Source organism: Magnolia sinica, chromosome 4 (assembly GCF_029962835.1).
Source record: "Magnolia sinica isolate HGM2019 chromosome 4, MsV1, whole genome shotgun sequence".
Taxonomy (NCBI): Eukaryota; Viridiplantae; Streptophyta; class Magnoliopsida; order Magnoliales; family Magnoliaceae; genus Magnolia; species Magnolia sinica.
In genome coordinates this window covers 111,433,981-111,459,647 of record NC_080576.1, presented here as the reverse complement: position 1 = coordinate 111,459,647, position 25,667 = coordinate 111,433,981, and the positions used below count along the sequence as shown (strand labels likewise).

General features: G+C 40.8%; 1 protein-coding gene across 3 annotated transcripts; it reads left to right on the top strand.

Annotated features, from left to right (window-relative positions):
• Positions 1-14,883: 14,883 nt before the first annotated feature.
• Positions 14,884-25,231, top strand: LOC131243825 (probable methyltransferase PMT11). 3 transcript variants are annotated; one of them, XR_009170197.1, is made up of 10 exons: positions 14,884-15,605; positions 17,733-17,882; positions 17,999-18,269; positions 19,677-19,787; positions 20,876-21,035; positions 22,451-22,708; positions 22,838-22,960; positions 23,841-23,918; positions 24,076-24,423; positions 24,717-24,855. XR_009170197.1 is itself a non-coding variant. In XM_058243417.1 (9 exons), exons 1-9 carry the CDS (start codon positions 14,934-14,936, stop codon positions 24,919-24,921), a joined length of 2,028 nt encoding a protein of 675 aa, XP_058099400.1. In that variant the 5' UTR covers positions 14,884-14,933; the 3' UTR covers positions 24,922-25,231. The 3 variants fall into 3 exon arrangements, 1 of the variants encoding a protein (XP_058099400.1); XM_058243417.1 differs by lacking the exon at positions 24,076-24,423 and having other exon boundaries at positions 24,717-25,231; XR_009170198.1 differs by lacking the exons at positions 24,076-24,423; positions 24,717-24,855 and having other exon boundaries at positions 22,822-22,960.
• Positions 25,232-25,667: the final 436 nt, after the last annotated feature.

Sequence of the window (25,667 nt, the reverse complement as noted above, 5' to 3'; positions counted from 1 at the left end):
TTGAAAATTTCACGGGGGCCACTGGAATGTTTATTTTCCATCCAACCTGTTGATAAGGTCACAAAGACCTGGATAAAGAGACAACACAAATGCCAGCTTGATCCAAAACTTTTGTGGCCCACGAAAAATTTTTAATGGTCAATTACCACTGTTTCCTATACTATGGTCTACTTGAGATTTGAATCCCTTCCATTTTTGAGATCATGTACTAAATTGAGTTTTCAAAATAGATGAGCAACATGATATAAGGAACATAAATCATAGTGAATCCCTACCCACCTTGGTGGATTCGGGATGAGCTACTTAAGCCAATTCCCTCTTGTTCATGCTAAGGTACCAGGAATGGTTAACCATGGGCCCACCTTGATGTATGTATTATATATAGGGGTGTACATCGAGTCGAATCAAGTCAAGCTGGCCTCAGCTCAACTCGGCTCGGTCACTAGCTGACCTCAGCTCGAACTCAGCTCAGCTCGGTCCTCAAGCTTGACTGGCCGGCTCGTCTCGATTTGGTCAGCAGCTCGGGCTAGTTCGAGCCAAGTTTGATCCAAGATCAAGCCGAGTTTTCTTGTGTAGCATTTTCACAAACACCTAGTCTGTACCTTCAAAATCACAATGTATGTAAAACAGCAGTAATGGGGCATATGAAAAATGTGATGGCCAACGTGCAATCTAAATGGCTTTTAATGGTGAACACTCATATCCCGATTGGTCCATCTAGCACGGCCCACCTGAGCTTCCAATTAGCTTGATCTTAGTGGTCCAAGAACACGAGTGGGCGCACATGGTGGACGGGTTAGATGTCATGCACACATCACCGTGGGCCCCAAGCTTAACCTATATGAAGCTTTGTAATGGATCTGACCTCTCTCCGTTGTCATATCACTGCCCATCACCTGAATGGAGAGAGATATGTTCTGTCTTGGCCCCACATCCCACTACTAATGTGATGATGTGATACCAGAGAAGACATCAAAGAAGAAATTCGAACAACAATGTTTTAAGAAATGAGGCATATGAAAAACAATTCTATACCTTCCTTGCCACCGGCCACACTTCGTTTAGTCATTTCATCAAACACTTGGTGAGCAACATCAATATAAAAGGAACCGAGTCACTGAACTGGTTTGATCCGAGTTGAGTCGAGCTGGGGCCAGCTCGAACTCGGCCCAAACTCATATTTGAGCTAAAAAAATCAGCTCGACTCGGCTCGAACTCAACTTCAAACTGAGTCGAATCAAGCTTTTTCGAATCGAGTCGAGCGAGATAACCGAGCTAGCTTGGTTCGTGTACACCTCTAATTATATATCCACCTTGTCCTTGCATTTTCCAACTCCAGAACATGGGACAAAAAATGAAATAGATTTGAATATCAGGTGGACCATACCACATGAAATAGTAACAATTGACCATTCAAGATTTTTCGCAAATGCAAAGTTTTGGATCAAGCTAATATTTATGTTTCTCCTTCATTCAGGTACATGATCATATCACTAGTTGGATGACAAATAAACATTAATGCAAGCCTGAAGTTGTTAGTAACAGGCTTTCAGCCACATTATTTCATGTAGTGTCATCCACATGAGATTTGTATCCCCTTCATTTTAGGGCTCAAGCCTAAAATGAGCTGAAAAAATAGATGGACATAGTAGATATACAATACATACATCAAGGTGGGCCCTATGGTCATAATTTAGGTGCCTGATTGAACACGGTGTTACCCCGACTTGAACGAATCTACTCCATACCTTTTGAGCACATGCAGGAGATATTTTGATGACATGGACAAGAAGGAAAGTGATACCTTTGGCTGGAATGCATTTTAGAGTTACGATGAGGTTTATGTAGAAAATTGAGTGATATAGACCCATTGGTGGGCTGCTTAATTGAGTGATGGAGCTAGTCCCATGCATTTCTATCTTTCTCTTTCTTTGGGAGGCCTACCCGTTGACAGCCCTCTACTTCGGCCAAGTGGTTTGGGTGGATCCCTGAATCCTGAATTGTGGGGCCCACTATGATGTATGTGTCTTAAATCCACACTGTCCATCCATTTTTAAAGCTCTTCTTAGAGCACAATCACAAAAAGGAGGCCAGGCCGGTTGACAGCCCTCTACTTCAGCTTGGCAGTTTGGGTGGATCCCTGAATCCTAAATTGTGGGGCCTAGTATGATGTATGTGTCTTAAATCCACACTGTCCATCCATTTTTAAAGCTCATTTTAGAGCACGATCACAAAAAGGAAGTAGATCCTAATCTTATGTGTACCATTCTAGAGGAAACAGTAGTGATTGAATCCCCAGCATTGAAAATTTCATAGGGGCCACTGGAAAGTTTATTTTCCATCCAATCTGTTGATAAGGTCACAAAGACCTGGATGAAGAGACAACACAAATGCCAGCTTGATCCAAAACTTTTGTGGCCCACAAAAAATTTTTAATGGTCAATTACCACTGTTTCCTATATTATGGTCCACTTGAGATTTAAATCTGTTCCATTTTTGAGATCATGTCCTAAATTAAGTTTTGAAAATAGATGAACAACATAGATATAAGGAACATAAATCATAGTGAATCCCTACCCACCTTGGCGGATTCAGGGATCCACCAAAGCCTCGGGCTACTTAAGCCAATTCCCTCGTGCTCATGCTAAGGTACCGGGAATGGTTAACCATGGCCCACCTTGATGTATGTATTATATATCCACCTTATCCTTGCATTTTCCAACTCTAGAACATGGGACAAAAAATGAAGTAGATTCAAATTTCAGGTGGACCATATCACATGAAATAGTGACAATTGACCATTAAAGATTTTTCGCAGATGGGAAGTTTTGGATCAAGCTAATATTTATGTTTCTCCTGCATTCAGATACACATGATCATATCACTGGTTGGATGGCAAATAAACATTAATGCAATCCTGAAGTTGTTAGTGACAGGCGTTCAATCACATTATTTCATGTCGTGTCATCCACATGAGATTTGTATCCCCTTCATTTTAGGCCTCAAGCCTAAAATGAGCTGGAAAACAGATGGACATAGTAGATATACAATACATACATCAAGGTGGGCCCCATGGTCACAATTTAAGTGCTTGATTGAACTCGGTGTTACCTCGACTTGAATGAATCTACTTTGTACCTTTTGAGCAGATGCATGGGATATTTTGATGACATGGACATGAAGGAAAGTGATACCTTCGGCTGGAACGCATTTTAGAGTCTCGATGAGGTTTATGTAGAAAATTGAGTGATATGGACCATAGGTGCGCCACTTAATTGAGTGATGGAGCTAGTCCCATGCATTTCTATCTTTCTGTTTCTTTGGGAGGCCTGCCCGTTGACAGCCCTCTACTTCGGCAAGTGGTTTGGGTGGATCCATGAATCCTGAACTGTGGGGCCTACTATGATGTATGTGTCTTAAATCCGCACTGTCCATCCATTTTTAAAGCTCGTCTTATAGCACGATCACAAAAAAAGAGGCCTGGCCGGTTGACAGCCCTCTTCTTCAGCCGGACAGTTTGGGTAGATCCCTGAATCCTAAACTGTGGGGGCCTACTATGATGTATGTGTTTTAAATCCACACTGTCCATCCATTTTTAAAGCTTGTTTTAGAGCACAATCACAAAAATGAATTACATCCGAATCTTATGTGTACAATTCTAGAGGAAACAGTAGTGATTGAATCCCCAACATTGAAATTTTCATGGGGGGCCACTGGAATGTTTATTTTCCATCCAACATGTTGATAAGGTCACGAAGACCTGGGTGAAGAAACAACACAAATACTAGCTTGATCCAAAACTTTTGTGGCCCATGAAATTTTTTTAATGGTCAATTACCATTGCTTCTTATATTATGGTCTACTTGAGATTTAGATATGTTCTATAGATCATGTCCTAAATTGAGTTTTCAAAACAGATGAACCACATGGATATAAAGAACATAAATCATAGTGAATCCCTACCCACCTTGGATTCGGGGATCCACAAAAGCCTTGCATGCTGAGGTACTCGGAAGGGTTGACCATGGGTCCACCTTGATGTATGTATTATATATCCACATTGTCCCTGCATTTTCCAATTCTAGAGCAATGTTCAAAAAATGAAGTAGATTCAAATCTTGAGTGGACCATACCACACCAAATAATGACAATTGACCATTAAAGATTTTTTGCAGGTCGCAACGTTTTGGATCAAGCTGATATTTATATTTCTCCTTCATTCAAATATGGGTGACCATATTACTAGTTGGATGACAAATAAACATTACAGCGAGCCTTGAGAAGTTGTTAGTGATGGGCATCCAATTCCATTATTTCATGTCGTATCATCCACATGAGATTTGTATCCGCTTCATTTTAGGGCTTATGCCTAAAATGAGCTGCTGGCATAGTAGATATACAATACATACATCAAGGTGGGCCCTATGATTTCAACTTAAGTGCCCGATTGAACTTGGTGTTACCTTGACTTGAACGAATCTACTCCGTACCTTTTGAGTGGATACAGGATATTTTGATGACATGGACATGAAGGAAAGTGATATCTTTGGCGGGAACGCCTTTTAGAGTCGTGACGAGATTTATGTAGAAAATTGAGTGATATGGACCCATAGGTGGGCTACTTAATTGAGTGATGGAGCTAGTCCCATGCATTTCTATCTTTCTTTTTCTTTGGGAGTCATCTCAATGTACCACAACATATTGTGTAAGCTAATGTGTCGTGTGTATGAGACATCCTAGCCTCTGAAAAGGTAGGCCCCACCTAGAAGATTTTCGGCCGAATGGTTGAGATTAATCCATTATTCACACCAAATGTGGAAATTGATTTAATACATAGTCTGCACATTTGTTTCTACAGTATAAATGGATCAGCCTGAATTTTGCAGGAACTTCTGCATTGGGAAGCTAAGTGGGGCCCACCATGATGTTAGTGAGAAATCCACCCTGTTTATCTGTTGCAAGAGCTCATTTAGGACATGCAATAAAAATAAGCCTGATCCAAGACTCGACTGCGCCATACCGGAGGGAAAACTAGGGAAAGATATTCTTAATTGAAACCTTTTTGAGCTCCACTTGATGTTTATATGCCATCCCAAACTGTTTATAAGTTAATACCTACTGGGATGGACTATAAATAATAATAAAAATCTTAGCATGATACAAAATTTATGTAGCCATCCGGATGTTTTAATGGTGGTCGTTAAATTCCAACTCTTTTATCTCATGTGGCCCACATGACTCTTGGATCCGGCTCATTTTTTTATTTTTTTAAAATTTTTAAAATTTTTTATATCAAACATCATAAAATGAGCTTGCAAAATGGATGGACGTGGTGGATTTCACACAAACATTACAGTGGGCCCCACCTAGCTTCCTACCACAAGAAGCTCTTTTATATGAATTCCCCTCCTTTGGATGGCTCTGGTGGCATGTTGGCTGTATGCTTCCAGTAGACGGTATATAGATGCGCACGCTCCTTGTTTTCTAATGTATTGGTGGGCCCTAACCCAAACCTATACACGCTTCCTTGCCAGTGGCCAGGAATGGTGGACCCCACCAAGCATGTGGAGAATATGTATAACAACCGACCCGAGGCGTTTTGCACCATAGACACGACCTTTTGGTTCTTATTGCTGAGGTCCATGTTCTGTCAATTCTGACCGTTTGATGGAAGCCCCAGCTATTAATTTGGACTTTCTGCCGTTGGATGTGGACGGTCTCTACGATTCCATTCACCACTGTCTATTTCTGGGCCATAATCAAATGGTTACGATTGGTTGTCCCATTGAGGAGATTTTTGGGAATGGTCGGTTGACATTGGGACATGGCAGATCAGTGTTCTAGCCCGGATATCTACCAATCATTCATTTAAAACATTGGTCCAATGTTGTTTTCGTTTTATGAATCATCAGAAGTGTGTCCGACTACTTGAACGGTTTGAGTTAGTATATGGTATATGAAAGTTTTCTGACTGCCTGTGTATGAAACACCACACTTTTCAAGAGTATAAAGTTTTTTATTCTTTCATTTTATTATAAGTAGAGGTTGGAGCTGGGCCAAAAGTTTATCCCAGCCCGGCCTGTTTTGCCCAAACATAATACGGGCCTATGATGACCCAAATTAGCCTAACTTGTGTCCGGCCTGAAATGTTTGTGCTGGCTGTGCCCAGGACAAATAGACAGAGAGCCCAAACAGAGTTTAGAGGCCTTATTTTCCTGGGGCATCCTATCTTAATGGTGTAGCATCTGGTATGGCATAAATATAAGTAAATTATGATTAAAAAAACAATAAATATGAGAACTGATAGATTGAAATATAAAACATTATCCACTAAAAGCGAAAAAAATTATGGGTCTCTCTGTGATGTATGTGTTATATACACAACGTTCATTTATTTTGTCATATTATTTTAGTATGTAAACCCAAAAAGAGGCGGATCCAAAGCTTAATTGAACCACATCATATAAAATAGTGGGTTCAATGGTGAGCATCATACTCTCCTTGGTTACTTTGATGTGGTTCACTTGAAATTTGAATCTACCTCATTTTTGGGCTCGTCCTAAAATGATCTACCAAAATAAATGGACAACATCGATAAAACACATACATTATGGTATGGCTTATAGAGTTTGGCTATTTAAATAAAGTGAGGATGCCAAGCAAGCGAGCAATCCTTTACTAACCAAATATTAATTACTTGGGAAAATCCCAAAATGAATTATCATTACTTATTTACATTTACTAGCTACGTCAAATCAAACTAGTCTTAAGCTTTGTTTTGACTCATGGGCATCTAACTTATAGAAAGGACTTCCTTTGCCCTAAGCTGACTGACTGGGACATGGGATTAAGTGATATGAAATTGCATTTGGTTTGATGCAAACTCTATGCAATGTTTTAAAATAATGAAAATGGTTGAATTAATTCAAATATTATATCTCCCATCTCAATAATAGATACCACTAGATTTCTTCACTAATAGATACCACTAGATTTCGATGGATTTTAAAATCCATTACATTTGTAGGCCCCACATTAATGCATGTATTTTATCTCCTCAATGTCCAATGTATCTGTGAAGCCCTCATGGTGCCCAATTCTTGTATATTCTTTTTTACTAATTAACAAAGATACAAGGACATGCCCTTTTCATTGGATATATATATATATATATATAGAGAGAGAGAGAGAGAGAGGGGCATGCTTACTTACGCATCTATGCACGTGCGCACTGCCTCACCTACGCATCTATGCACATGCGCACCTTTGCACACGTGTCATGGTCGTCTAATCCGAACAGTCCATAACATGTGGAATCCTATGAAACCTTAAGGGACGAATTTTCACATTTATATAAGATTTTGGTGGGCCATAACAAAGAGAAATGCAAATCAAGCGAAGAAACTGTTTTCATTTTTCATAGCCCGCCAAAGTTTTGGTTCAAAGTAAAAATTGCTACTAGGGGGTTTCATGAGGTTTTACTGTGGAATCCTATGAAACCTCAAGGGACGAATTTTCATATTTATATAAGATTTTGGTGGGCCATAACAAAGAAAAATGCAAAGCAAGGGAAGAAACTGTTTTTATTTTTCATAGCCCGCCAAAGTTTTGGTTCAAAGTAAAAATTGCTACTAGGGGGTTTCATGAGGTTCTACTTTATGTCGACCGTTCGAATTTTCGAGACTCTTCATGAATGATGAGTTTTCTAAAAAGTTTGTAGGACTTCCATGCAGTTGAGCATTATGTGTGTGTGTAAAATCACTGCTATTCATCCATGTGCACTCTTTACATGTTTACATGTGACATTTGAGTCATCTATGGGTATATACGAGAGGCATCAGTCACAAAATGTAGTCCATTGATTGTACTTTCATGGTCTAGTAAATGTAAGTTTCACTTAATATAAACTTTTTAGAAGAAAAAATTGATCCCAAATATAGAATTGAACGGTCAAATTACCATGCTATTTTAGATACGCAATCATTGGGCAGTAAATGTGTTCATATTATCTGATGTAATTCCATACCCTACTATCCCGGAAACCAAACAAGCAATAAACATTGTAAGATAGAACTCCAAATGCTCAACGAAAAGAATAAACTATTTGATTAAAATTCCAACGGTTGAGATTCCACACTTACTAGTTGACCCATAGATTTCCGGCCATTAAAGAATCAAGGTGGATTGAGCTCGAGGAAGATCCGAACCCAACAAGGTGTTTGACCTGACTATTTAAAATCAAATAATATGCCCGGTCAATACAAGCCAAAATCCGTTGACCTATGTCAAGAAACCGTTGAGACTTCAGACCCGCTGCAGTGAGTAAAATGGCTGGTGTGGTCAACCCAATAAGAGAAAATCCCCATGCTTCATTGATTTGGCCCTCCATGATGGCCCCACTTCGCTGAATGTAGACCGTTGATCATCTCTTCCTGATAATCCATTTTCCTCATACAAGTAGTGCGGCCTACCTAATAAATGGAATCACCTTCATAAGGTAAGCTAGTTCCACGGCCCCACACAGTCCCTGCCAAGATCAGGTCCGTCTTGGCAGGAGCAGGACGCAATCCGCGTCCGAACATTCCAGTCCTAAAACCCAAGCTGGTCCGATCATCACGTGAGCCACACGTGTACTTGAACGTTAGAGAATAGTCTTTTTCTTCCTATCCGTCCTTTCTCATCGTACGATGTGGTCCGCCTACAACTCGATTAGCTAGAATTTTGCGCCAGGAAAATTTCACATTCGTTCCATGAAATGAATGGCAAGGATCTAAGACACGTGTGCTACGTTGGCAAGCATATACGATTCACTCTTCAATCTAATGCGCAATATGCCCCACCATTTCTCCGTTTATTCTCGTGGGAATACCCACGTCGACCCAATCTAGTCCGCATCTCGCACGCGTGAGCAACTCTTACACGTGTGGCGCGAATCTCCTTAGTCCTTGCCACGCTGCTCTTCCCCTTCTCTTCTCCTGCCAGATGTATCTCTCGATATTCCATCCATCCATCCCTTTCAGCGAACGCAAAACTGGAAACTATCGAGGTATTATATAGTATGCAGGAGCACATTTCCAAACTACACATGCATTTTTAAATTCCAACAAGTGGGGCCCACTTTTGGAAATCCATACAATTGAGTGATATGGACCCATATGTTCGCCACTTAATTGAGTGATGGAGCTAGTCCCGTGCATTTCTATCTCTCTTATCTTTCTTTTTCTTTGGGAGTCATCTCAATGTACCACGACATATTGCATAAGCTAATGTGTCTTGTGTATGAGACATCCTAGCCACTGAAAAGGTAGGCCCCATCTAGAAGATTTTGGCCGGAATGGTTGAGATTAATCCATTATTTACACCAAATGTGGAAATTGATTTAATACATTGTCTGCACATTTGTTTCTACAGTATAAATGGATAAGCCTGAATCTCTGGGTCCCACGAAGTTCAAGGTGCCAATTACATGCCTTTCCTTTCAAGCGCGCGGATTTCCTCCCAGATGCTTTGGCACGAACTTCCTCCACTGGGAAGCTAAGTGGGGCCCACCGTGATGTTCATTAGAAATCCACCCTTTTCATCCGTTTCAAGAGCTCATTTTAAGATATATAATAAAATGTGCCTGATCAAAGATTCAACTGGGCCGCACCAAAGGGAAAACTAGGGACACAATTTCTTACAGTTGAAACCTTCCTGGGATGAATTATCAATTAAAAAAAAAAAAAAAAAAAAAACAAAACAAAAGCGAACTTAGCCTAATACAAAACTTTCGTGGCCATGCGAATGTTTTAATGGTAGTCTTTAAATTCCAACCCTTTTTTCTCTCGTGGCCTACATGAGTCTTGGATCCAGCTCATTTTCTATCGAATGTCTTAAAATGAGCTTGTAAAACGGATGGACGTGGTGGATTTGACACAAACATTATAGTGAGCCCCACTTAGCTTCCCACCACAAGAAACTTCTTTACAGGAATTCCTCCCTTCGAATGGCTCTGACGACATGTTGGTTGTGGACGCGAATGAGCTGTAGCGACACTCGCTAAATGAAGTACCGTCACCAAGTTATGTGGGACCCATCATAATATATGTGCTGTATTCATATTGTCTACCCATTTGGAGATATCAATTTAGAGGATGAGATAGAGAATGACACAGATCCAAAGCTGGAGTCGACCCAACACAGAAAACAGTGGAGAGAGTGACGCCCACCATAAAAAATTTCAAACGGCACCAAAAGTATTCAATCATGCTGAAATTTGTTTTTCCTCTTCTTTCATGTTTGTCTTAACATATGAACACGTTTGATCTCAGATAAACATCATAATGGACCTTAGGAAGGTTTTAATGGTGGGCGTCACTCCTTCAGCTGTTTTCTCAAGATTTGGATCTTACTCATTCTCTCTCATGCCCTAAAATGATCTCTCCATATGGATAGACGGTGTGGATACAATACATACACCATGGTGGGTCCCACATAACTTGATGACGTCACTTCAGTAGCCAGTCTCGCTACTCAACCCTGTCTGTATCTAATCCGCGTCCGTTGGTTGTAAGCTTCCCGTAGACGGTATTAGGATACGCATGTTACTTGTTTTCTAATATATTGGTGGGCCCTAACCCAAACCTATCCACTCCTCCTTGCCAGTGGCCAGGAATGGTGGACCCCACCAAGCATGTGGAGAATATGTATAACAAGCCACCATATATACGGCCTTTTGGTTCCGATTGCTAGGTCCATGTTCTGTCAATTCTGACCGTTTGTTGGAAGCCCCCAGCTGTTAATTCGGACTTTCTCCGTTGGATGTGGACGGTCTCTACGATTCGATTCACCACTGTCTATTTCTGGGCCGTAAGCAAATGGTTACGATTGGTTGTCCCATTGATGAGATTTTTGGGAATGGTCGGTTGACATTAGAACATGACAGATCAGTGTTCTAGCCCGGCTATCTACCAATCATTCATTCAAAACATTGGTCGAATGTTGTTTTCGTTTTATGAATCATCAGAAGTATGTCCCACTACTTGAACGGTTTGAGTTAGTGTATGGTATAAGAAAGCTTTCTGAGTGCCTGTGTATGAAACACCACACTTTTCAAGAGCATAAAGTTGTTTATTCTTCCATTTTATAAGTAGGGGTGGAGCTGGGCCAAAGGTTTATCAAGCCCGGCCCGTATTGCCCAAACGTAATACGGGCCTATGGTAAGCCAAAATAGTCTAACTCGAGCCGGGCTTGAAATGTTTATGCTTGCTGAGCCCGAGCTCAAATGGACAGAGCCCAAATAGAGTGTAGGGTAGCCTTATTTTTTTGGGGTATCCTATATTAATGGTGTAGCACATGGTTTGGCATAAATATAAGTAAATTATGATTAAAAAAACAATAAATATGAGAACGAATTGGTTGAAATATAAAACATTATATACTAAAAGCAAAAATTTTATTGGCCTCTCTGTGATGTATGTGTTATATCTACACCGTTCATTTATTTTGTCAGATTATTTTTGTATACAAACCCAAAAAAGAGACAAATCCAAAGTTCAATTGAACCACATCATATAAAATAGTGGGTTCAAGGGTGAGCATCATACTCCCATTGCTTACTTTGATGTGGTTCACTTGAACTTTGGATTTACTCATTTTGGCTCATGTCCTAAAATGATTTACAAAAATAAATAGACAACATTGATAAAACACATACATTATGGTATGGCTTATAGAGTTTGGCTATTTAAATACGATAAGGATATTAAGCAAGCTAGCAATCCTTTATTACTAGCCAAATATTAATTACTCGAGAAAATCTTAAAATGAATTATCATTACTTATTTACATTTAGCTATGTCAAACCAAACCAGTCTTAAGTGTTGTTTTGACTCATGGGCATTTAACTTAGGACGTGTTTGGATGTCAAGCCCATAATGTAAAGTATTGTATATTTTAATAAAATATACAATTCAATGCTAGTCTATCCAAACATTGCCACGTGGTACGCTAGCGGGCCAAGTACGTCGCTAGCCCACTTTCTCGAAACCACACGTCTTGTAAATCATGCTACAATGTAGGCGTAAATGCAATGCTTTCATTGCACTGCACCGCCATAAATCTGCCGTTGAAAACCCACCATTCCTAAATCTCCATCGAGCTTCTTCAAATCTCTGCCGGAAAATCACCGAAAAGTCGTCATTTCCTGGCAAAAGAACTTCGCCGGAAAAACCCATCATGCCATTCCAAGCCCAATCTCAGAAGATGAGATAAACCCTAGCATCTGAGCTTCTGTAATCTCGAATCCAGACGCAAATGGGAAGCTGTTGTAGCAAGCAGAAAAAGAAGTCGACTCCACCTTCGCATCCCCATTTCCCGGCGAAACCTCCCATGTCAAAATCTGACCCACAGCTCAAAGATAACCTGAGCAAAGCTCTTCCCCCACCTACACATCCTATTGAAGAGGAGACAATAAAGGAAGTGCTTTCGAGAACATCAAAACCCTCCATTCCGAAGATCGAAGAAGAAGATGAAAAGACCGAGAAAAAATCTCTGATCGTGATCAATGGCTGCGATGAAATCTCCGAAATCTCCAATTTCTATAGCTTGAGCAAGGGCGTTTCCACAAGAACGATGACTGAGAAGAAAGGTGAGGATGGAGACGATGGAGAGGTTGAAATGCGGCGGGTAGAGAATAAATCTTTGGCCAAGTTCCAACGGAGAGGTCGAAATGCGGTAGTTTTCCAGCTGATGAACACTCCATTCTTAAACACTAATTTCGAAAAATAATGGTTCATCTAATTACAAGTGCACTCTTATCGAAACATTGTGAGTGGTTTGCAATTTACAGATGCATTACCGTTGCAGGACCACTAATACCTTGATGGGACAGTTTTACTTTCATGTACAATACTATATACGAATCCAAACACGCCCTTATAAGAAAGGATTTCCTTTGTAACAAAGGTAGTAAGAAATTTTATTCGATCTGATGCAAACTCTACTCAATGTTTTGAAATGATTAAATTGATTGAATTAATTCAGATATTATATCACTGGTCTCAACAAAAGATATGGCAAGAATCCATTGCATTTGTAGGCCCAATATTAATGCATATGTTTTATATCTGCTCTACATCCATAAACACTCTTTACAGGTAACATTTGATTTACCTTTATACACGACATTTGAGTTATGTATGCGTATGTGCCAGAGACATCAGTCACAAAATCTAGCTCATTGATTGTAATTTCATGGTCCAGTAAATATAAGTTTCACTTAATATAAAAATTTTAGAAGAAAAAACTGGTCCCAAATGTATAATTGGACAGTCAACTTACCATGCTATTTTTAGATATACAATCATTGGGCAATAATTGTGTTGATCTTATATAATGTAATTTCATACCATTTAATCCCAAAAACCAAACATACAATAAACATTGTAACCAAAGGAACTGATGGATAAAACTCCAAATGCTAAACGAAAAGAATAAACTGTTTGATTAAAATTCCAACGGTTTAGATTCCACCCTTACCAGTTGACCCACGGATTTCCGGCCATTAAAGAATCAAGGGTGGATTGCGCTCGAGGAAGATCCAAACCCGACGAGGTGTTTGTTTCTTGCCCAAGACCTGACTGTTTTAAAACAAATAACATGCCCGGTCAATACAAGTCAAAATCCATTGACCCATTTAGTTGTATATCAAGAAACCGTTGAGACTTCAGACCCGCTCCAGTGGGTAGAATGGCTGGTGTGGTCAACCCAATAAGAGAAAATCCCCATGGTTCATTATTTTGGCCCTCCATGATGGCTCCACTTGGCTAAATGTAGACCGTTGATCATCTCTTCCTGACAATCCATTTTCCTCATACAAGTAGTGCGGCCCACCTGATAAATGGAATCACCTTCCTACGCTAGTTCCACGGCCCCACATAGTCCCCGCCAAGATCGGGTCCGTCCTGGCAGGAGCAGGACGCAATCCGCGTCCGAACATTCCAGTCCTAAAACCCAAGCTGGTCCGATCGTCAAGTGAGCCACACGTGTACTTGAATGCAAGAGATTAGTCTTTTTCTTTCTACCCGTCCATTTTTATCGTACGATGTGGTCCACCTCCAATTCTATTAGCTAGAATTTTGTGGCAGGAAATTTTAACATTCCGTTCAATGAAATGATTGGCAAGGATCTAAGACACGTGCGCTACGTTGGTATGCATATGCGATTCACTCTTCAATCTAATGCGCGATATGCCCCAGCATATCTCCATTTATTCTCGTGGAATCTCCACGTCGACCCGTCCGCAACTCGCACGCATGTGCCACTCTTACACGTGTGGCGCGAATTTCCTTACTGCATTGCTCTTCCCCTTCTCTTCTGCTGCCAGTTGTATCTCTCGATCTTCCATCCATCCATCCGTTATCCATTCCTTTCAGCGAACGCAAAACTGGAAACCATCGAGGTATTATATAGTATGAGGGAGCACATTTTTAAACTATACACGCCTTTTTAAATTCCAACAAGTGAACCCACTTTTGGCAATCCATACAATTGATCAGTCAATTTACACTCAAGATAGAGAAATAAATAAAAAAAATTCCACAATAAACGGTTCCAGACACCTTGGTTACAACATCTTTTATTTCAATAGGACCGTTTATAATTTTCCTTCTCAACCGTCTATCAATAGGATATAAATCGAACGGTTGAGAGTGCCATCTGCAAGAAAATTTTGATACACAGACAATCAACGGTGGTAAAAAGCAGAAAAATATTCTGGATTATCCATCCATTTCTTAGAAGAGTGAGAAATGAAAACACGTGTATACTGCGAAATATGCATGCACACGTATCATATACAGAATCAGCTCCATTACACTCAACGGACAGTTCTCTTCCAAAGAAAAGCTCTCCTCCTCCCTGAAAATCAGAGAGAGAGAGAGAGAGAGAGAGAGATGAAATCCTTCAGCAGCTCTGAAATCCTGAGTGCTCCTATATTCGTGAGAATCTCGGTCTTCGCTCTCATTTCCTTCGCTTTCTTCTACCTCGGCAAGCACTGGTCGGAATCCGACGGCTACCAGCCCTTCGTCTTCTTCAACAACCGCCAATTCCTACCGTCCATCTCCTTCTCCCCCAACGTCAACATAACCCGCTCCGACATCTCCTCCCTCATTCCCAACCAGACTGAAACCATCTTCCTCCCGAACACAGCCTTACCTCCCGAAAAACCACCGTCCGATCCACCCCCAGTGGCCCCTCCCCCACCGCCGGATCGGTACGGAATCGTAGATGAGAATGGAACAATGCGGGACGACTTTGATATCGGGGAATTCGATCCGGATATGATTGAGAACTTGGAGGACGTGAATCGGACGGCGGAGATGAAAGAAGAGGGTGGGAATTCTAGAATAAGGGTTAGGGTTAGAAAATTCCAGCTCTGTCCAGATAGTATGAGAGAGTATATACCTTGTTTGGATAATGTGGAAGAGATTCGGAAGCTGAGATCGACGGAAAAAGGGGAGAAGTTCGAGAGGCATTGCCCTGGGGAGGGGAAGGGTTTGGATTGTTTGGTCCCAGCACCGAAGGGTTACAAGACTCCGATCCCCTGGCCCAAGAGCCGGGAGCAGGTATTATTTAATTCAGTAGAATTATTTCTGAATTGCTTGTCGGATTTTCCATGATGTCATTGAGGAATGATATAGGAATCATGGTGGTCACTTGCCTCTTGCCTGTGATGGCAGGGCACATTTGCAAAATCATGGCCATTCATCATATGGTACCACTGAACATACCAGGCCCAAAAATAGTCTTTTCCATTCATCAGGTGGGCCACATGTATGCAAAAATAGTTGGTTTGGAAAAAATGGATCACCAAGATTCCATATTCAATGTAGTTTATGTGGCTTACATGGTCAGTGGACTGAACTTACATTTGGCAGTGCAAGATCATGGTGTCCTCACCTGACAAATAGCTCAGATCTTGCACACATTTGTCATGTTGCAGTGTATCCCACTGAACCGTCCCTGCGTGTCAGGAGATTTATGAGTAGGATTCCTTAAGATTATCAACCAAATCTCTTCCAAGTTTTGATTTGTAATTGTACCTTCTTTGCATTTGAACAAGTAGTTGGAGACTTCGAACATTTCCATTTCTATACAGTTTAGCGCAGTACAGCTACATTGGAAATGGATGTAATCTTATACATTGACTTAAACTTCACGTGGAATGTTTGGATAACTTGGATTTGAAACAAATATACTATTTGCAGATTTCTAGTAGGTTAGCTATTTTTGTTACCTTCTTGACAAAAAGCTACAGAAAATCTTATATTTACAGTCTGTTTTCTATTCAGTTTGATCTGGCGAGTTTGTGATTTGGGAATCTGATTCTGTTTATGAACATTGATTCGGTCTTCGAAGTGTCTCTTCCAACTCAATATGCGTGTCTGGCTTTGTAACATTGAGGATTTATTTTTTTGGAAAGGTTAACATTCTCTAGCTGTGGTCTGCCTCTGAGTTGTCTCCCCATACAAATCTGGGAAGGAAAATATGAAGGGGTTGTCCCAATCCATTCATCTTTACAGAACCGCAAGGTGTCTACTTTATTGACTTAAAACCGAAAACCTTCTTTAAGGCATGGGCTCCAAGGCTTGTTACTGTTCCCCCATGCTACAAAATCCCCTCCCCACTTCTGAACTCGCGGATGTGGGCCTGTATTTGGGCTCTCAACCTCTGTTTTCTGTCCCGTATTTTTCCATGACTACTTTCTCCATAGTGCTTTTTTTTTTTTTTTTTTGTTGTTGTTGTGCCCGCAAATGTCCACCACCATTTACATAGTAAGCACCAATTTCTTTCCTGAATGCAACCATTGCCTAAACCCCCTTCTCTTTCAGGTGTTTGAACTTCTAGTTTATGAGATGAAAGTCACTTGGACCACCCCATAAGAATTTCTGTTGGATTTTTTCTAGAGCTTTTGCCACCCCCACCGGGATTTTGAATAGGCATAGATGGTATGCAGGAAGATTGGCTAAAGCAGCTTTGATCAGCGTTATGCGGCCTCCCAAGATAGATATCCTTTTTTCCACACTGCAAGAGGTTTTGGGAATATTTCCACAATTGGCTCCTATGTGGATCTGGCTGTAATTCTCCCCTTTAAATGGCAACCACAAGTGATGGGGAGGAGAATTATAGTTGTGCACTGTGTAGGGTCTGTGTACATGGGCCGATGGTTCCATGTTCTAAACTGTCGATATGGTGGGAATAATCTTGGATGTGGATGCCCTGAAGTTCTCCCAGATTAGAAGATCCTATCCATGGATCTTTGGACTATTTTGTGCTTAATGTGCACTCTGGTTCTGTTTTCTCCTTAATCATCTATTTATAGGCTGGGGATCAAAGGGTTAGGATCTTCTAATCTGGAAAATTTTATGCATCCCCCAGCCAATATGAGGCCCATCAGATCAAGGGTATGGATTGCTGATCCATAGGCCCCGCATGGATGGATTCCGGTGTTAGAAAATTGTATTTTTTTTTTTTGCTGATGTTAAGGACCCTATAATCCCTCTCATAGAATATTCCTTGGCTTGATTATTTTAATATTGAAATTCATTGTTTACTGCCATCAAGCAACTGTAGCAAGTTATTTTTGCTGTTTCTTCTACTGTTTTGTTGATGTCATGAACCTGTTATTTCGCCATGTTGTATAACCTATTTCAAACAAGAACTAATTGATGGAATTTGGAATGTCATCACAGGTATGGTACAGTAACGTACCGCATCCACGTTTGGTTGAAGATAAAGGGGGTCAGAATTGGATTTCAATAGACAAGGATAAATTCAAATTTCCAGGAGGTGGAACCCAGTTTATTCATGGGGCAGATCAGTACTTGGATCAGATTTCCCAGGTTCAGCATTTATCAAAATTTGCTAGTAAACAAGGAAAGACACAGACACATGCACTATACTTAGTTCTTTGTCTACCTTGAGATCCAATTTCTCACATTCTGAGCCAAATATGCAGATGGTACCAGAAATTGCATTTGGTCATCACACAAGGGTTGTCTTGGATGTTGGATGTGGGGTAGCGAGTTTTGGTGCTTTTCTGCTCTCTCGAGATGTGATACCTTTGTCTGTGGCCCCAAAAGATGTTCATGAGAACCAGATTCAATTTGCTCTTGAGCGTGGTGTGCCCGCCATGGTGTCTGCTTTTGCAACACGTCGTTTGTTGTATCCAAGCCAAGCTTTTGACTTGATACATTGTTCACGGTGTCGTATTAATTGGACCCGTGATGGTATGTTCTTTACTGTTCCATTTTTCATGTTTAGAGACATCTTTTCATTTGATGATGTCTTGCAAAAGTTCTCCAATCAGTTTTACATTGCACATTTTGGATCTAGTGCAACCTAATATATCCAACCACCATCCCATGTTGTTAACTGCGATAAAATGAATATGATTTCCTAGTGGTTTAGAACATGATGTCTTGTATGCCATCATTTTTCACAAATTTGGTGAGATGTGGAGAGAAGAATTGTTTTTAAATACTTCTTCATGCATCTCTGTGGATAATTTTCTTAGTCTAAAAATCATCGAGGTTGGAATCCCTCATTAGGTCTATATATCCTGCTTATCAGATGAAGCACACTTGGGTGATGTTAAAATTTGAAGCCACATTTTAGTTTTAACACTTGTCCAAAGGTTGTAACATTGTCTGCTATCATCTTGAGTTTTTTTTTTTTTTTATCTCCAAGTTTAGGAAGCTTGGTAATGGTGAAGGACATCGAACACTCTATCCAAAACATGCATGTAGCTCTAATTCTTACAGAGTTTTTTTTTTTTTTTTTTTTTTTTTTATGTATGTGTGTGTGTGTGTGTGTGTGTGTGTGTGTAATGAGAAGGTCTCAAGTCCAATCGGTTGGACTATAAGTTACAGTCCACCCAGTGGATAGCTTCCAACCTTTCATGTGTATGGAACATCCAACCTGTCTAATAGGCTGGCCCTATCATGAGGATCAGCTTGCAAAAATCAGCCATATCCACTCATTGAGTGGACCACAGTTGTATTTTTCTACTTATCAATGGCTCAAAATTTTTTTCTATGGTATGGTCCGCTTGATATCTAGATAGGGATGATTTTCGCACTAGGTGATCCTTGTGGTGGGGCCAACCTATTGGGAGGGTTGGATGTCACATGCACTAATACGTTGGAAGTTATATCCTGTGTTCCAACTAGTTGGACTTGAGCTCTCTCTCTCTCTCTCTCTCTCTCTCCCCTTTTCAGACACAACTAGTTTGTATGTCCAATAAGTTGCCATGTGGGGGCAGCCATGGTGTTTTGTATGACATCTCAACCATCCAACAATGGTGTCTCACCATGAAAGTGGGGCACCCCAAAAGTCAGGTGGATGCAACTATCAGGTGGGGCCCACCATAGAAAATGGGGCACATCTAATGGTTGGATCAACCTGATTTTTGGGCCATACCATTTTCATGGTGTGACAATCTTGTTGGATGGTCTTGATGTCATCCGACACCATGGTGGGCCCCACACGTGAACTAGTTGTTTGTGAGCAACTAGTTGGACAGCTGAGACACACACAGAGCATCCTGGATGACTGTAATTTATCTCACTTATCTATGTTGCACTAATCTTGCTTTTCCTTTTCTTATTCTTTTTATTTCTTTGCTTGTGGTGAAGATGGAATTTTGCTTCTTGAGGTCAACAGGATGCTTAGAGCAGGAGGATACTTTGCTTGGGCAGCTCAGCCAGTTTATAAACATGAAGAGAGCCAACAAGAAGCATGGAAAGGTGATTCATGCCAAGTGTTTGTCAATGACTCATAATAAGGCCTTTTAGTATCTTCTAGTATTTATTCATGCCTACAAAAGGTTTCAAGTGTGGCAGTGTGATGTTCAGGAGGTCCAGGATAATCTCAAGTTAATCACCATTTACTGTAGTTGTTTTGAAATTGCATATTGTCCATGGCAGAAGCTGCATATCCAACAAATTTTGTTTTTTTTTAATTTTTTTTTTTTTTTAGTTCTCGTGTAGTCATAAGCTTTATTAAGAACTGCAATCCATCACCATTCGTTGCTTTGTTTTCTGTCCTTTTCCATGTGTGAGACTGAATTAAGGGATTTAATTGAGCAGCATTCATTAAATGTAATGTGGTTTCCAACTAAGCAGTATTTGTTGAGACATTTTTACTGTTATGATCTTCTTCAGGTTGTGATGACTTTAATGTGAATTGTGTTTGATTTCTTATGACGTATTTGAACTTTGAAGTTTCTAGAATATCATTGAAGTCGCATGAGAATTAGGTCATTGTCTTTTCGTATATTACCTGGACAGCCTGCTTGCAACATTCATCAGTAAATATATCTTGTTGGCCATCACCTGAATCTATAAATTTTCAACATTCTCACTATGCTTTCATCATTAGGGAGTTTCTGTATTACAAAGCCCAATCAGTTGTGAAAAACCAAAACTTTAGTTCCTCATTACTAAGGCTGTCAAAGGACCGGCGTTGGGCTGGGCCAGGGTCTGTCTAAGCGATGCTGTAGGAATAAAACATAGGCCCAAGCCCATCCATTCCTATCCATTCCTAACTGGAGAGAGCCCGTAGAAGACAATTTGAAAACATTAAACGTTCTGATTCAGTTTTTGGTGGTTGGTGCTAAATCAAACAACTTTCAGCTTGGCAAGGTAGCTAGTACAGCCTATGAAGTTTAGGATGGAGAACCACTGATTAATTTACTGATGCTTCCACCATTCTGCCTTTGTCCATGTAGAATATTTTCCCTCTTCAATTGATTTTTCTTGCCCACAAGTTTCAAATGATACATTTTGTTTTTGTTGTTATTCTTGTATTTCTGATTCCACTTGTATGCATATAGAGATGGAGGACCTTACTGCTCGTATTTGCTGGGAGCTAGTGAAAAAGGAGGGATATCTTGCTATATGGCAGAAACCTTTAAACAATAGCTGCTATGTCAATCGTGACACTGGAGTTCAACCACCATTATGTGAAACAGACGATGACCCAGACAATGTTTGGTATCTCCAATACTCCACCTCTCTCAGTTCTGACTACTGCTTAAGATTAACAGGGAACTTCTCTGAACATTCTCCATCTATATTAGGTCACCTTCTTGAATTCAAAATGGCTTTGCTGTGTCTAGGTCTGAATTCTGAGCTTATAAAAGAGGGTATTTGGAAAGTATTTAAACCGTGTCTAGTTGATGTTTGATGGGTTTTGTTTTCTAAATAACTGTCCAGAGACATGAAGACAGTTCCACTCATGGACATAGAAGAGGAAGTTGAGATGATCTCCTCCTAAAATACACCAAAGCATCTAATGCATGATACATCATAATGTCAGCCTGTATTGTTAATAAATGTTTGTTTACTTTCCTTTTTCAAGTAGGAAAATGGTTGTGTACTCTCTGCACACTGATAGTATGGTGGTTTGTTGGAAGCCAATATACATTTTGAAATGTGATTTGAATACTCCCACTTCTCATTCTTTTTGAAATGCGCATTGGATTCCAACCCACCATATGGTGGGAGATTGGTCAACAGTCTCTTGCTGGATACTGTGCACGCTGAAGTCAACTGAGCCCTCATGCGTAAATCAAATCTTCAATGAAGCCAGTGTTGCACCCTCAGGATGTTTTCTTGGCAGTGCTGCGGCATGTAGTTTGTGTGTGCATGTGTGAGCAGGTCTCGAAGTCCAACCGGTTGGACCATTAGTTACCTTCCACCCAGTAGCTAACATCCAACCTTTCATGTGTGTCTGACAGCCAAATCATCCGATAGGTTGTCCACATCATGAGGATCACCTTGTGCAATAATCAGCCACGACTGCTCATCAAGTGGACCAGACTTGTATTTTATTATTTATCAATGGCTAGGAATTGTTTTCTATGCTGTAGCCTTCCTGATGAGTGGATGGGGCTGATTTTTGCACAAGGTGATCCCTGTGGTGGGGCCAACCTCTTGGAAGAGTTGGATGTAGCATGCACGTGATACATTGAAAGTTATTCGCTGGGTCGACTAACTGCTTGGACTCGAGGACCTCAAATGTGCACACATGGTTGGTACTGCAGACATTAGTTGTCACCAACTCATATTTTATCGTCATGCAGTGATCTAGGTGTTACTTCAGGTAGTTGGTAAGTTATTGTGAATTACTGAAGGAATGTGCTTGATCAATAAAGGGGGTGTTGCTTCACAATAAAACAGATGCAACTGCCAAAGTGCCACCTGTTGAGTTCAACATCAGATCATGAATCCTCTATTTAATTGTCCCTGTATCATCTTTTCTGGGCACTCCTTACCTTCTAAATCTTTTTCTTGCTCATTAGGGGGATGATGTCATTGCTGTCAGATATGTTGATCTGAAAGCAGCATCACTTGACTGCCTGAGAATATAGATGTGGAGATAAATAATGTCATGGTTTTCCATGCAGGTACATTGATCTAAAAGCATGCATTACTCCACTTCCTGAGAATGGATATGGAGCAAATGTTACAAAATGGCCTGCACGCCTGCATTATCCACCAGATAGGCTCCAGAGTGTGGAGATGGATGCCTACACATCTAAAAAGGAGATCTTCAAGGCAGAATCGAAATACTGGAATGACATAATAGCAAGCTATGTTCGTGCTTATCATTGGAAAAAATACAAACTGCGAAATATTATGGACATGAGAGCTGGCTTTGGAGGGTATTGTGTTCATATTCCTTTTTCCTTCCATTAATAACCACATAGTGCTTGCAATAGTGATTTCCATGGTTGTAGAGTACTCTTTCCCTTTATTTTAGATGACCCCTCTCAAGTGTCATGCCCTTGCAGGTTTGCAGCTGCATTAATTGATCAACAGATCAATGCCTGGGTGATGAATGTTGTCCCAATCAGTGGGCCCAACACCTTGCCTGCCATATATGACCGTGGACTTATAGGAGTTGTGCATGATTGGTATGTCCTACAAACCTTTCTCTCTTAAAAATTGTACAAATTTTCAGCGCTCAAAAGGTCAAAGATGAAGCTCTATTATAGCTGTCAACTTCTTAAACTCATTACTTTGATGCAATTGAAATTTGGATCTGTAATTCCCTTTGGTCCGTCTGCAAAATCTATCTTATGAGATATCTGTATTCCTTCTAGAGGTTTGCTAGCCATACGCACCCTTATCAGACCTGCAAACCTGGCGAGTGTCTCATGTGCAAAATCTTAGCAGTGCATAAAGTGGCCCTCACCGCGAAGATGGGCATAAGGTCCACTCCTCAGGTGGGACACCTTATACAGAGAGAGGATGGTTTAAAAACAAACATGCCAGCGGTCCGCACCAATGTTCACTTGTGGCCCTCCTAATGCGCAGAGTGGCCTGATTCTGCACATGGCTACCTTGATTGTGGGGGCTACCTTATGCACCGGTCAGAAGTCACATGCACTTGGCATGTCTTCTGCAAGTAATGTGGGTGCAGGGCTAGCAAACCTGTGCTTTGTATGTGTTCTTTTTGTTTTGCTGGATTCCCAGTACTTTAGTTGGTTGAGTTTGTACTTGTAATGTTTGAAGTTGTAGTGCTACTCCCACTTTGAAGAGTGATCATGCTTAGGACTCCGCTCCCGTTTCCTAACATTTCTACTTGATATCATTTTGAAACAGATGCTTCCCCACTCCTGCAACTGAGTCTATTGCCACTTCATTTCATGATCTGTGCGACTAACAATTGTTCAATCATGGACCGATTTTGTCCATTCACCTTGAATTCATTGCATTTTTCCCCGTGTTTCTCTATTGCATGACACATTTCCGCCAATGCCCCATACTAGTTCTCATGACTTGCTTCTCCAGGTGCGAGCCGTTTGACACATACCCAAGAACTTACGATCTCTTGCATGCATCTGGCCTCTTCTCCATCGAGCAAAAACGGTAGGCTTACCCTTTCATTAAATGTGGGATGCCAGCATATATGACATATTTGCAAAAAAAATTGTCTTCTCTGCATCATTTTAGTACACAATTCTAGGCTTTAGCATACAATTGGTCCATGTTTGTAGCTTTTGGTTCTCACCAGCGTTATGTACAGAGGATCTCACCAAGTTGGGGGATGCTGCAAAAATATATCATGTTGTGCAATCCCATCCATCCGATTGTTAGCTTGCAGATGGATGATTAAAAGAAAAAAAAAAAAACTATAGCGAACATTCCACATGTACCCGAAAGCACACCTATCCGATAGGTGGGATTATGTGATGAATGTGATCAGTCATCCAGAAGTTTGCTAGCCCCATGTGTAGCTCTCTCCACAAGCACCTTTACACACAGCGAAAGTGCCAACCAGAGAATGCATGGGACATGTAGGGTGGACCACACATTGAAATGAAACATCATCTGCAAAAATCAGGATGGTTCACTCATCGAGCAGGTGACTCGGGTATATCGGATGTGGATGCTCAGCATTTCTTTTTTCCTTCTTCTAAAACCATGCAGCCAGGTTTTGTTCTTATGTTCGCCTCATGGTGGGGGCCATCTTGCCCCACACTCGCCTGATTTTGCACAATGCTGCATATGGAGGTGCTTTTTGGACGGTGCATGTGGGCCTAGCTAATCTCTAGCCATCCAACAGCTACATTGCAGTGCACCGGATGGACTGGGAAATTGCTAGGTTTGGCTGAGCATGTACAATAGCATACGACCCTCTTTAACAATTTCTCTGTTCTGTCTCAGATGCAACATCTCCAGCATCATGCTTGAGATGGATCGGATGCTGAGACCCGGAGGGCGTGCCTACATTCTTGACACTATATCCATCATTGAAGAAGTTCAGGAAATTGCAGTCGCCATGGGATGGAGGGCGGCGTTGCACGACACATCCGAAGGCCCTTATGCAAGCCGAAGGGTGTTAATGTGTGACAAACATATACGCCGCTGAGTCATTTAACCTTGGAAGCAATGTTAGCTAACATCTGCACTCAGTCATTTGGATAGATCCACCCTTTCTTCGACTTCTGATAACACAGTACAGCAGCAAACTCCTGCCAGAAGCAGGAAAAAGGGTGTCTGTCGAAAACAGGACAGCTTATATATCAATCATGGGAATAAATTTTTAATCCTCTTTTTTCTTTTCTTTTTTCTTTGCTTCTTCTTTCTTTCTTTTTGTAAAAGAAAATCAAGCTTTGTGAAAACCCCAAGGGGGGGCACTGCTAATCAAAGGGGTAATATCGATTTAACTGTTTAGATGATTGGTAGGTTTTCATGTTGTTTATGCTCATAATTACCATCATTAAGTTGAGTTGATTGGCAGGAATGATCAAATGTACAGTTACTCTGTGGTGTGGACTGCCACCCAAAAGAGATTCCAATCAATGACTTTTTACATGCAAGACCAGATTATCTTGTGTATATCTCAGGCCTTTTCTTTTCCTTTTTTCTCGTGTAGTTGTTAAAAACCATTTAATCGCTGTCTGAGCAGATCGTTCTTACAAGGGCCTGTAGCTGGTTTTGGTTCTTGTACGTGACATCCATAGAAAATAATGGGCAACATCCCAAAAACTTCTAAATTCACTTCTCTGTACACATGATAGTTGGATTGGCCAGAATTTTTGGGCTCGCAGACCGATGAATAGGTTACATGACAGAGACTCTGCAGGGACCGCCTAGTGTTTGTGGAATAAATTG

Bases quoted from the DNA above. Each gene is read 5' to 3' on its own strand.
- LOC131243825 (XM_058243417.1), top strand. From the start codon at position 14,934: ATGAAATCCTTCAGCAGCTCTGAAATCCTGAGTGCTCCTATATTCGTG. The intron at 18,270-19,676 runs GTATGTTCTTTA...CTTGTGGTGAAG, and splicing joins TATTAATTGGACCCGTGATG to ATGGAATTTTGCTTCTTGAG. The intron at 23,919-24,716 runs GTAGGCTTACCC...GTTCTGTCTCAG, and splicing joins TTCTCCATCGAGCAAAAACG to ATGCAACATCTCCAGCATCA.